We start from the raw sequence: 12004 nt of genomic DNA, 5'->3' as shown, positions 1-12004 counted from the left end.
GCCGGCCAGTCAAGTTCTTCCACACCGATCTCGACAAACCATTTCTGTATGGACCTCGCTTTGTGCACACGGGCATTGTCATGCTGAAACAGGAAAGGGCCTTCCCCAAAATGATGCCACAAAGTTGGAAGCACAGAATCGTCTAGAATGTCACTGTATGGTGTAGCGTTAAGATTTCCCTTCACTGGAACTAAGGGGCCCGAACCATGAAAAACAGCCCCAGACCATTATTCCTCATCCACCAATCTTTACAGTTGGCACTATGCATTGGGGCAGGTAGCGTTTCTCCTGGCATCCGCCAAACCCAGATTCATCCGTCGGACTGCCAGATGGTGAAGCGTGATTCATCACTCCAGAGAACTCGTTTCCACTGCTCCAGAGTCCAATGGCACCGAGCTTTACACCACTCCAGCCGACGCTTGGCATTGCTCATGGTGATGTTAGGCTTGTGTGCGGCTGCTCGACCATGGAAACCCATTTCATGAAGCTCCCGACCAACAGTTGTTGTGCTGACGTTGCTTCCAGAGGCAGTTTGGAACTCGGTAGTGGAGTGTTGCAACCGAGGACAGACGATTTTTACGCGATTCAGCGCTCAGCGGTCCCGTTATGTGAGCTTGTGTTGCCTACGTTGTTGCTTCTAGATGTTTCCACTTCACAATAACAGCACTTACAGTTGACCGGTGCAGCTCTAGCAGGGCAGAAATTTTACAAACCGTCTTGTTGGAAAAGTGCCATCCTATGACGGTGCCACGTTGAAAGTCCATTCTACTGCCAATGTTTGTCTATGGAGATTGCATGGTTGTGCTTGATTTTATACACCTGAAATAGCCAAATCCACTAATTTGAAGGAGTGTCCAAATACTTTTGTCTATATAGTGTATCTAGATTAAACAGATTGATTGTGACGGGGATTTTTATGTTAGATTGACACGGGTGAATCAATCGACTCTGTAGAGGAAACCACAGCATCACGAGACCCATTAAAACACAGCATCACGAGACCCATTAAACCACAGCATCACGAGGCCCATTAAAACACAGCATCACGAGACCCATTAAACCACAGCATCACGAGGCCCATTAAACCACAGCATCACGAGGCCCATTAAACCACAGCATCACGAGACCCATTAAACCACAGCATCACGAGGCCCATTAAAACACTGTAGAGGAAACCACAGCATCACGAGGCCCATTAAACCACAGCATCACGAGGCCCATTAAACCACAGCATCACGAGACCCATTAAACCACAGCATCACGAGGCCCATTAAAACACTGTAGAGGAAACCACAGCATCACGAGGCCCATTAAACCACAGCATCACGAGGCCCATTAAACCACAGCATCACGAGACCCATTAAACCACAGCATCACGAGGCCCATTAAACCACAGCATCACGAGGCCCATTAAACCACAGCATCACGAGACCCATTAAACCACAGCATCACGAGGCCCATTAAACCACAGCATCACGAGGCCCATTAAACCACAGCATCACGAGGCCCATTAAACCACAGCATCACGAGGCCCATTAAACCACAGCATCACGAGGCCCATTAAAACACTGTAGAGGAAACCACAGCATCACGAGGCCCATTAAACCACAGCATCACGAGGCCCATTAAACCACAGCATCACGAGGCCCATTAAACCACAGCATCACGAGGCCCATTAAACCACAGCATCACGAGGCCCATTAAACCACAGCATCACGAGACCCATTAAACCACTAGAGGAAACCACAGCATCACGAGACCCATTAAACCACAGCATCACGAGGCCCATTAAACCACAGCATCACGAGACCCATTAAAACACTAGAGGAAACCACAGCATCGGGACGGTAGTCTTCATTCTAATATCTCTGTCAGATATTATTTGACATCAAATCAAAATCAATTCAAACTTTTATTTGTCACAAGCGCCGACTACAACAAGTGTAGACCTTACCGTGAAATACTTACTGACAAGCCCTTAACCAACAGTGCAGTTCAAGAAGAGTTAAGAAAATATTTACCAAATAAACTAATGTAAAAAAAAATATTTAAAAAATAACAATAATGAGGCGATATACAGGGGGTACCGGTACCGAGTCAGTGTGCAGGGGTACCGGTTATATACAGGGGGTACCGGGTCAGTGTGCAGGGGTACAGGTTATATACAGGGGGTACCGGTACCGAGTCAGTGTGCAGGGGTACCGGTTATATACAGGGGTACCCGAGTCAGTGTGCAGGGGTACAGGTTATATACAGGGGGTACCGGGTCAGTGTGCAGGGGTACCGGGGGTACCGAGTCAGTGTGCAGGGGTACAGGTTATATACAGGGGGTACCGGGGGTACCGGGTCAGTGTGCAGGGGTACAGGTTATATACAGGGGTACCGGTACCGAGTCAGTGTGCAGGGGTACCGGTTATATACAGGGGTACCGGTACCGAGTCAGTGTGCAGGGGTACAGGGTTATATACAGGGTACCGGTACCGAGGTGCAGTGTGCAGGGTGTACAGGGGGTACCGGGTCAGTGTGCAGGGGTACAGGTTATATACAGGGGTACCGGTACCGAGTTCAGTTGGGGACAGGGGGTACCGGTTATATACAAGGGGTACCGGTACCGAGTCAGTGTGCAGGGGTACCGGTATATACGGGGGGTACCGGTACCGAGTTAGTGTGCAGGGGGTACCGGTTATATACAGGGGTAACGGGTCAGTGGTGCAGGGGTACAGGTTTCTATACGGGGGAGGTACCGGGTCAGTGGTGCAGGGGTACCGGTTATATACGGGGGTAGCCGGTAACGACGTCAGTGTGCAGGGGTACCGGTATATACAGGGGTACCGGTACCGAGTCAGTGTGCAGGGGTACCGGTTATATACAGGGGGTACCGGTACCGAGTCAGTGTGCAGGGTACCGGTTATATACAGGGGTACCGGTACCGAGTCAGTGTGCAGGGGTACAGGGGTACAGGTTATATACAGGGGGTACAGGTTATATACGGGGGGTACAGGTTATATACGGGGGGTACAGGTTATATACGGGGGTACCGGTACCGAGTTAGTGTGCAGGGGTACAGGTTATATACGGGGGTACCGGTACCGAGTCAGTGTGCAGGGGTACAGGTTATATACAGGGGGTACCGGTACCGAGTCAGTGTGCAGGGGTACCGGTTATATACAGGGGGTACCGGTACCGAGTCAGTGTGCAGGGGTACCGGTTATATACAGGGGGTACCGGTACCGAGTCAGTGTGCAGGGGTACAGGTTATATACAGGGGGTACCGGTACTGAGTCAGTGTACAGGGGGTACAGGTTATATACAGGGGGTACCGGTACCGAGTCAGTGTGCAGGGGTACAGGTTATATACAGGGGTACCGGTACCGAGTCAGTGTGCAGGGGTACCGGTTATATACAGGGGGTACCGGTACCGAGTCAGTGTGCAGGGGTACAGGGGGTACCGGGTCAGTGTGCAGGGGGTACAGGTTATATACAGGGGGCACCGGTACCGAGTCAGTGTACAGGGGGTACAGGTTATATACAGGGGGTACAGGTTATATACAGGGGGTACCGGTACCGAGTTAGTGTGCAGGGGTACAGGGGGTACCGGGTCAGTGTGCAGGGGTACAGGTTATATACGGGGGTACCGGTACCGAGTTAGTGTGCAGGGGTACAGGGGGTACCGGGTCAGTGTGCAGGGGTACAGGTTATATACGGGGGTACCGGTACCGAGTTAGTGTGCAGGGGTACAGGTTATATACAGGGGGTACCGGTACCGAGTCAGTGTACAGGTTATATACAGGGGTACCGGTACCGAGTCAGTGTGCAGGGGTACCGGTTATATACAGGGGGTACCGGTACCGAGTCAGTGTGCAGGGGTACAGGGGGTACCGGGTCAGTGTGCAGGGGTACAGGTTATATACAGGGGGCACCGGTACCGAGTCAGTGTGCAGGGGTACAGGTTATATACAGGGGGTACCGGTACTGAGTCAGTGTACAGGGGGTACAGGTTATATACAGGGGTACCGGTACCGAGTCAGTGTGCAGGGGTACCGGTTATATACAGGGGGTACCGGTACCGAGTCAGTGTACAGGATATATATAGGGGGTACCGAGTCAGTGTGCAGGGGTACCGGTTATATACAGGGGGTACCGGTACCGAGTCAGTGTACAGGATAGAGGTAATTTGTACATGTAGGTAGGGGTGAAGTAACTATGCATAGATAATAAACAGCGAGTAGCAGCAGTGTACAAAACAATGTAAATAGTTAATTGTTCAACAGTCTTATGTCTTGGGGGTAGAAGCTGTTAAGGAGCCTGTAGGTCCTAGACTTAGCGCTCCGGTACTGCTTGCAGTGCGGTAGCAGAGAGAACAGTCTCTGACCTCCTCCCTATAGGCTGTCTCATCGTTGTCGGTGATCAGACCTACCACTGTTGTGTTGTCAGCAAACTTAATGATGGTGTTGGAGTCGTGCTTGGCCACGCAGTCGTGGGTGAACAGGGAGTACAGGAGGGGACTGAGCACGCACCCCTGAGGGGCCCCTGTGTTGAGGATCAGCGTGGCAGACGTGTTGTTGCCTACCCTCACCACCTCGGGGGCGGCCCATCAGGAAGTCTAGTTGCAGAGGGAAGTGTTTAGTCCCAGGGTCCTTAGCTTAGTGATGAGCTTTGAGGCCACTATATGGTGTTGAACGCTGAGCTGTAGTCAATGAACAGCGTTCTGAGGCAGTTATCCGTTTTAGTAACAATAAGAATCAAGAGGACAATTGGTCTTCAGTTTTATTCCGTTGTTCATAACATTAATACATTCACAACCATTGTGATTTGTATAGTATCAGAGAAATACATCTGTATAAAGTATTTATTTATCCCAGTTTTATTGTTAAAGAACCATTTACATTTTTGACTTCTTAAAACACGTTTTTACATATTTATTTTTTTGCAAAGCTACTATAATAGAATAGAATGGTTAAACCAGGCGGCCCCCTCCCTGAGCCACTAGCCCGCTGACCCCCTCCCTGAGCCACTGACCCCCTCCCTGAGCCACTAGCCCGCTGACCCCCTCCCTGAGCCACTAGCCCGCTGATCCCCTCCCTGAGCCGCTAGCCCGCTGATCCCCTCCCTGAGCCACTGACCCCCTCCCTGAGCCACTAGCCCGCTGACCCCCTCCCTGAGCCACTAGCCCGCTGACCCCCTCCCTGAGCCACTAGCCCGCTGACCCCCTCCCTGAGCCACTAGCCCGCTGACCCCCTCCCTGAGCCGCTGACCCCCTCCCTGAGCCACTAGCCCGCTGATCCCCTCCCTGAGCCACTGATCCCCTCCCTGAGCCACTAGCCCGCTGACCCCCTCCCTGAGCCGCTAGCCCGCTGACCCCCTCCCTGAGCCACTAGCCCGCTGACCCCCTCCTTGAGCCACTAGCCCGCTGACCCCCTCCCTGAGCCACTAGCCCGCTGATCCCCTCCCTGAGCCACTAGCCCGCTGACCCCCTCCCTGAGCCACTAGCCCGCTGACCCCCTCCCTGAGCCGCTAGCCCGCTGACCCCCTCCCTGAGCCACTAGCCCGCTGACCCCCTCCTTGAGCCACTAGCCCGCTGACCCCCTCCCTGAGCCACTAGCCCGCTGACCATGCAGCTATTGCTCCAGGCTACAAACAGCTGCCACTCCGCTCGTCTCCCTGAATTCAACACGGTACATTCATTCATTTTTACTTTGAGGTTGACAAAGAAAGAAGAACACACTAACATTTTGACAAGTCATTTTAAATGTTTTTAAATATACTATTTTCTTCTGCAACGAACAGAACATCTGAAATGGGTACCCAACAGAACATCTGAAATGGGTACCCGACAGAACATCTGAAATGGGTACCCAACAGAACATCTGAAATGGGTACCCGACAGAACATCTGAAATGGGTACCCGACAGAACATCTGAAATGGGTACCCAACAGAACATCTGAAATGGGTACCCAACAGAACATCTGAAATGGGTACCCGACAGAACATCTGAAATGGGTACCCGACAGAACATCTGAAATGGGTACCCGACAGAACATCTGAAATGGGTACCCGACAGAACATCTGAAATGGGTACCCGACAGAACATCTGAAATGGGTACCCGACAGAACATCTGAAATGGGTACCCGACAGAACATCTGAAATGGGTACCCGACAGAACATCTGAAATGGGTACCCGACAGAACATCTGAAATGGGTACCCGACAGAACATCTGAAATGGGTACCCGACAGAACATCTGAAATGGTTACCCAACAGAACATCTGAAATGGGTACCCAACAGAACATCTGAATGGGTACCCGACAGAACATCTGAAATGGGTACCCAACAGAACATTTGAAATGGGTGGTACACAACAGAACATCTGAAATGGGTACCCAACAGAACATCTGAAATGGGTACCCGACAGAACATCTGAAATGGGTGGTACACAACAGAACATCTGAAATGGGTACCCAACAGAACATCTGAAATGGGTACCCAACAGAACATCTGAAATGGGTGGTACACAACAGAACATCTGAAATGGGTACCCAACAGAACATCTGAAATGGGTACCCGACAGAACAACAGAACAGTGTAGATCCAAAAGCTGAACTCCAAAGGCACATCTGACAAAGATGCTGCTTGTTTTCTCTCCACTGTGAGCAGATGGAAGGCTGGCTGGCTGGCTGGCTGGCTGGCTGGCTGGCTGGCTGACTGGCTGGCTGGCTGACTGGCTGCATGTTATAGAGCATTAGACTGCTGATTACTGCAGATGGAAGGGTGCTCCGCTGGCTGGCTGGCTGACTGACTGGCTGGCTGGCTGGCTGCATGTTAGAGCATTAGACTGCTGATTACTGCAGATGGAAGGGTGCTCCGCTGGCTGGCTGGCTGGCTGGCTGCATGTTAGAGCATTAGATTGCTGATTACGGCAGATGGAAGGGTGCTCCGCTGGCTGGCTGGCTGGCTGGCTGGCTGACTGACTGACTGACTGACTGGCTGGCTGGCTGGCTGGCTGGCTGCATGTTAGAGCATTAGACTGCTGATTACTGCAGATGGAAGGGTGCTCCGCTGGCTGACTGACTGGCTGGCTGACTGGCTGGCTGGCTGACTGGCTGGGGCATTTTCATAACTTCTGGTCATTTCTTCAAAAGATAAATGTTTTTACACAATTACTTTGCATTTACCTTGAATTGCAGTACTGTATAATACCCATTTAGTATTGTGCACATTGTAAGTTGCTTCATCATTGTTTTCATACACAGAACTGAGGCAACTTCCAAAACTAGCATTGTATTTCTAGACAGAGAATGGATGGTAAATACTCCTTGAACCCCCAGAGGAAATAGTTTTTTGGATTGTTATACGCTTGGTTAATATTGTGATATGCAGCATGCATTAATCTACTTTAATATCAGGATGGTAAAAGCTGTAATACAACATGTTGTTTTTCTGAATAGCATCTGGGGCTAACGCTAGCCCAGTCAATTCAAGTCGTTATGTTTCCTAGCTTGGAATTCATTGTCCCCCTTCCCCATTTTTTTATTTCTAACCCGGGTACAAATCAACCTCTATTGGCCAGTCAAGCAGCCTGGAAAAGTAGTCATACATTGTTATGGGTGTTATCTGTTTTTTTTTTTTAAATGGTTCTGCCAGCCTGGAGAATGGACCTGGACGCAGCACACGGACCCAGAAGGGGAATGCTTGAAAGATATCTTGTACATTGGACCTATGAATCAATGTTTTAAAAGCTAAATAGGTCACAGCATTTCAACATATACTGCCAGTCAACTAAAGCTAAAACAGTTCCAGGTAAAGAAAGAAGGTCTTTGGAGAGAGAGAGAGATACCTAGTAACAGTAGGTAGAGATGTGATATTATACCGAGAGAACTTGAGAGAGAGAAACAGGTGGGTTTTACGTTCAGCAGCTTCTGATCCGTGTCGTCCAACGTTGCATAGATCCTGTCTGTTACGTCGGGACGCTTCGCGCGCAGGACAGGAAGGCGCACGCCAGAGCGAAAGGGTTTGAGAACATCAAAACAACGTGATGTAATCATGGGTAAATTATGACTTGTCCTACCAAAATAATATTTAGTCGTTATTTTATGACGCCAGTCTGGATTCGTATTTGAAGTCGGCTTGCGATGTTGAAGGCGTCCTGCGACCGTCCCATTATGGCGCCTTATTCCCTCCATAGTGCACTAGGTAATAGGGGCCTATTTGGGACGTGCTCCAGCAGGGCCAGACGGGGTCAGAGGTCAGATGTACTTGTTGGCCAGGTTCTGCACGTCGTTCTTACTGAAGGCATCACTGTCCGCGGCGGACAGACGGTCAAACAGTCGAGTCATCTGATCACGTTCACTCTTCTCTAGCAGCATCACGACGACCTGTTAATACACAGAGACAGAGGTTAACGACCTGTTAATACACAGAGACAGAGGTTAACGACCTGTTAATACACAGAGACAGAGGTTAACGACCTGTTAATACACAGAGACAGAGGTTAACGACCTGTTAATACACAGAGACAGAGGTTAACGACCTGTTAATACACAGAGACAGAGGTTAACGACCTGTTAATACACAGAGACAGAGGTTAACACAACGAGCTGTTAATACACAGAGACAGAGGTTAACGACCTGTTAATACACAGAGACAGAGGTTAACGACCTGTTAATACACAGAGACAGAGGTTAACGACCTGTTAATACACAGAGACAGAGGTTAACGACCTGTTAATACACAGAGACAGAGGTTAACGACCTGTTAATACACAGAGACAGAGGTTAACGACCTGTTAATACACAGAGACAGAGGTTAACGACCTGTTAATACACAGAGACAGAGGTTAACGACCTGTTAATACACAGAGACAGAGGTTAACGACCTGTTAATACACAGAGACAGAGGTTAACGACCTGTTAATACACAGAGACAGAGGTTAACGACCTGTTAATACACAGAGACAGAGGTTAACACGACGACCTGTTAATACACAGAGACAGAGGTTAACGACCTGTTAATACACAGAGACAGAGGTTAACACGACGACCTGTTAATACACAGAGACAGAGGTTAACACGACGACCTGTTAATACACAGAGACAGAGGTTAACACAACGACCTGTTAATACACAGAGACAGAGGTTAACACGGGGTCACGACAACCTGTTAATACACAGAGACAGAGGTTAACGACCTGTTAATACACAGAGACAGAGGTTAACGACCTGTTAATACACAGAGACAGAGGTTAACACGACGACCTGTTAATACACAGAGACAGAGGTTAACGACCTGTTAATACACAGAGACAGAGGTTAACACGACGACCTGTTAATACACAGAGACAGAGGTTAACACAACGACCTGTTAATACACAGAGACAGAGGTTAACGACCTGTTAATACACAGAGACAGAGGTTAACGACCTGTTAATACACAGAGACAGAGGTTAACACGGGGTCACGACGACCTGTTAATACACAGAGACAGAGGTTAACGACCTGTTAATACACAGAGACAGAGGTTAACGACCTGTTAATACACAGAGACAGAGGTTAACACAACGACCTGTTAACACAACGACCTGTTAATACACAGAGACAGAGGTTAACAGAACGACCTGTTAATACACAGAGACAGAGGTTAACACAGCGACCTGTTAATACACAGAGACAGAGGTTAACGACCTGTTAATACACAGAGACAGAGGTTAACGACCTGTTAATACACAGAGACGGAGGTTAACACAACGACCTGTTAATACACAGAGACAGAGGTTAACGACCTGTTAATACACAGAGACAGAGGTTAACACAACGACCTGTTAATACACAGAGACAGAGGTTAACACGGGGTCACGACAACCTGTTAATACACAGAGACAGAGGTTAACACGACGACCTGTTAATACACAGAGACAGAGGTTAACACAACGACCTGTTAATATACAGAGACAGAGGTTAACGACCTGTTAATACACAGAGACAGAGGTTAACACAACGACCTGTTAATACACAGAGACAGAGGTTAACACAACGACCTGTTAATACACAGAGACAGAGGTTAACACGACGACCTGTTAATACACAGAGACAGAGGTTAACGACCTGTTAATACACAGAGACAGAGGTTAACACAACGACCTGTTAATACACAGAGACAGAGGTTAACGACCTGTTAATACACAGAGACAGAGGTTAACGACCTGTTAATACACAGAGACAGAGGTTAACACAACGACCTGTTAATACACAGAGACAGAGGTTAACGACCTGTTAATACACAGAGACAGAGGTTAACGACCTGTTAATACACAGAGACGGACAAACTGCTGTTTCCCATGATTGGTATCAATAAACAATACAACAGAAGAGACACAGTGGTCAAAACAGCAGCCTCAGTACTACAACCTTGCAACAGAAGAGACACACAGTGGTCAAAACAGCAGCCTCAGAACTACAACCTTGCAACACTGTCTAGTTACGCTAAATAAAAAGATCCAAAACACTGAACAAGAATGAAAAATACATTCAAACAAACCACAATGCACCAGCATCTCACTGCACTTGACTTATAAAGGACATTTTCCCAACGTTCACCAAGATCACATTTGCATAGAATACTTTTTAAAAAGCAAGTGCAAAGCGCGACGTTTGTGCGTTGTGGTTTGTTTGAATTGGTCGTCCAAGGTGAAGCTTCTAGATCATACCGAGAACCTGTCAGCCGTATGTAGGTGGTTGAGGTGCTGGTAGACTAGGTTAGGCTCCTTCTGTAAGAGCTGTGTTTCCAGGGCCTGCATGACGAAGCTGACCGTGTGTCCATCCAGCTGATTACTGAGGTAGACGGGCAGAGTCTCAGGGGGAACACAGCTCAGCAGCTCAGCGCAGGCTGGGAGGTCGGACTGGGTCCGCGCTGCGTTCAGGGACTGGTTGAACTCGTAGGCGTTCGAGGGCTGGAGGTTGATGGTTACTGCCTCCTCTCTTCCTCCTCCTTTTCCTCCACAGTGGGTCTCTGGTGGGCCTGGGGTTGATGTGGATGTTGTTGATGTTTCTGCTGTCTCTGATTCTGCTGCTTTGGTCCTGTCTGGCGCTGCAGCCTGCCGGGCTTCGTCCTCAGTCCCCTCAACCTGACGGAGGACAAGTCGAGAGCTTGTGAACATCTAGACACCGCTTAAATGGCCCCTAATTACATTATCTGGGTCCTTCTCCATTATTACATTAGCTGTGTCCTTCTCCATTATTACATTAGCTGTGTCCTTCTCCATTATTACATTAGCTGTGTCCTTCTCCATTATTACATTAGCTGGGTCCTTCTCCATTATTACATTAGCTGTGTCCTTCTCCATTATTACATTAGCTGTCCTTCTCCATTATTACATTAGCTGTGTCCTTCTCCATTATTACATTAGCTGTCCTTCTCCATTATTACATTAGCTGGGTCCTTCTCCATTATTACATTAGCTGTGTCCTTCTCCATTATTACATTAGCTGGGTCCTTCTCCATTATTACATTAGCTGTGTCCTTCTCCATTATTACATTAGCTGTGTTCTTCTCCATTATTACATTAGCTGTGTCCTTCTCCATTATTACATTAGCTGTCCTTCTCCATTATTACATTAGCTGTGTCCTTCTCCATTATTACATTAGCTGTGTCCTTCTCCATTATTACATTAGCTGGGTCCTTCCATTATTACATTAGCTGGGTCCTTCCATTATTACATTAGCTGTGTCCTTTTCTTAGTGTTGGCTACGGTACCTCAGTGATGGGTATGGTAGTATAGTGTATATATTAATGTGTAGTATAGTGTATATATTAATGTGTAGTATATCATACCTCAGTGATGGGTATGGTAGTATAGTGTATATATTAATGTGTAGTATAGTGTATATATTAATGTGTAGTATATCATACCTCAGTGATGGGTATGGTGGTATAGTGTATATATTAATGTGTAGTATAGTGTATATATTAATGTGTAGTATATTATACCTCAGTGATGGGTATGGTGGT

At 48.1% G+C, this 12004-nt stretch overlaps 2 protein-coding genes across 5 annotated transcripts in view; both read right to left on the bottom strand.

Moving 5' to 3' along the window:
• Window positions 1-5730: 5730 nt before the first annotated feature.
• LOC115187956 (uncharacterized) lies at window positions 5731-7514 on the bottom strand. Of its 4 annotated transcripts, none has more exons than XM_029747049.1 (3): window positions 7070-7514; window positions 6551-6801; window positions 5731-6447 (listed from the first exon to the last, which is right to left on the bottom strand). In XM_029747049.1, exons 1-3 carry the CDS (start codon window positions 7128-7130, stop codon window positions 5746-5748), a joined length of 1014 nt encoding a protein of 337 aa, XP_029602909.1. In that variant the 5' UTR covers window positions 7131-7514; the 3' UTR covers window positions 5731-5745. The 4 variants fall into 4 exon arrangements, with proteins under 4 accessions (XP_029602909.1, XP_029602907.1, XP_029602908.1 ...); XM_029747047.1 differs by having other exon boundaries at window positions 5731-6683; window positions 6720-6801; XM_029747048.1 differs by having other exon boundaries at window positions 5731-6692; window positions 6729-6801.
• A 102-nt stretch (window positions 7515-7616) lies between these two features.
• Window positions 7617-12004, bottom strand: part of LOC115187955 (sperm-associated antigen 1) — a 53129-nt gene continuing 48741 nt past the window's right edge. The window contains exons 18-19 of the mRNA XM_029747045.1: window positions 10703-11119; window positions 7617-8374 (exon numbers count right to left, since the gene is read on the bottom strand). Coding sequence (XP_029602905.1) covers window positions 8246-8374; window positions 10703-11119 — 546 coding nt within the window. The 3' untranslated portion in view covers window positions 7617-8245. The remainder of the gene's footprint in view (window positions 8375-10702; window positions 11120-12004) is intronic.

The sequence above is a fragment of the Salmo trutta genome, unplaced genomic scaffold (genome assembly GCF_901001165.1).
Source record: "Salmo trutta unplaced genomic scaffold, fSalTru1.1, whole genome shotgun sequence".
Lineage (NCBI taxonomy): Eukaryota > Metazoa > Chordata > Actinopteri > Salmoniformes > Salmonidae > Salmo > Salmo trutta.
The sequence above is the reverse complement of the archived record's forward strand: the minus strand, read 5'-3'. Positions and strand labels throughout refer to the sequence as shown.

What these genes read in the sequence shown, in the direction of transcription:
- LOC115187956 (XM_029747046.1), bottom strand. Translation starts at nt 7,130, where the DNA reads ATGACCAGAAGTTATGAAAATGCCCCAGCCAGTCAGCCAGCCAGCCAG. An exon ending in CAGCCAGTCAGCCAGCCAGT is followed by an intron (nt 6,802 to 7,069) that starts CAGTCAGCCAGC and finishes CAGCCAGCCAGC; the next exon opens with CAGTCAGTCAGCCAGCCAGC.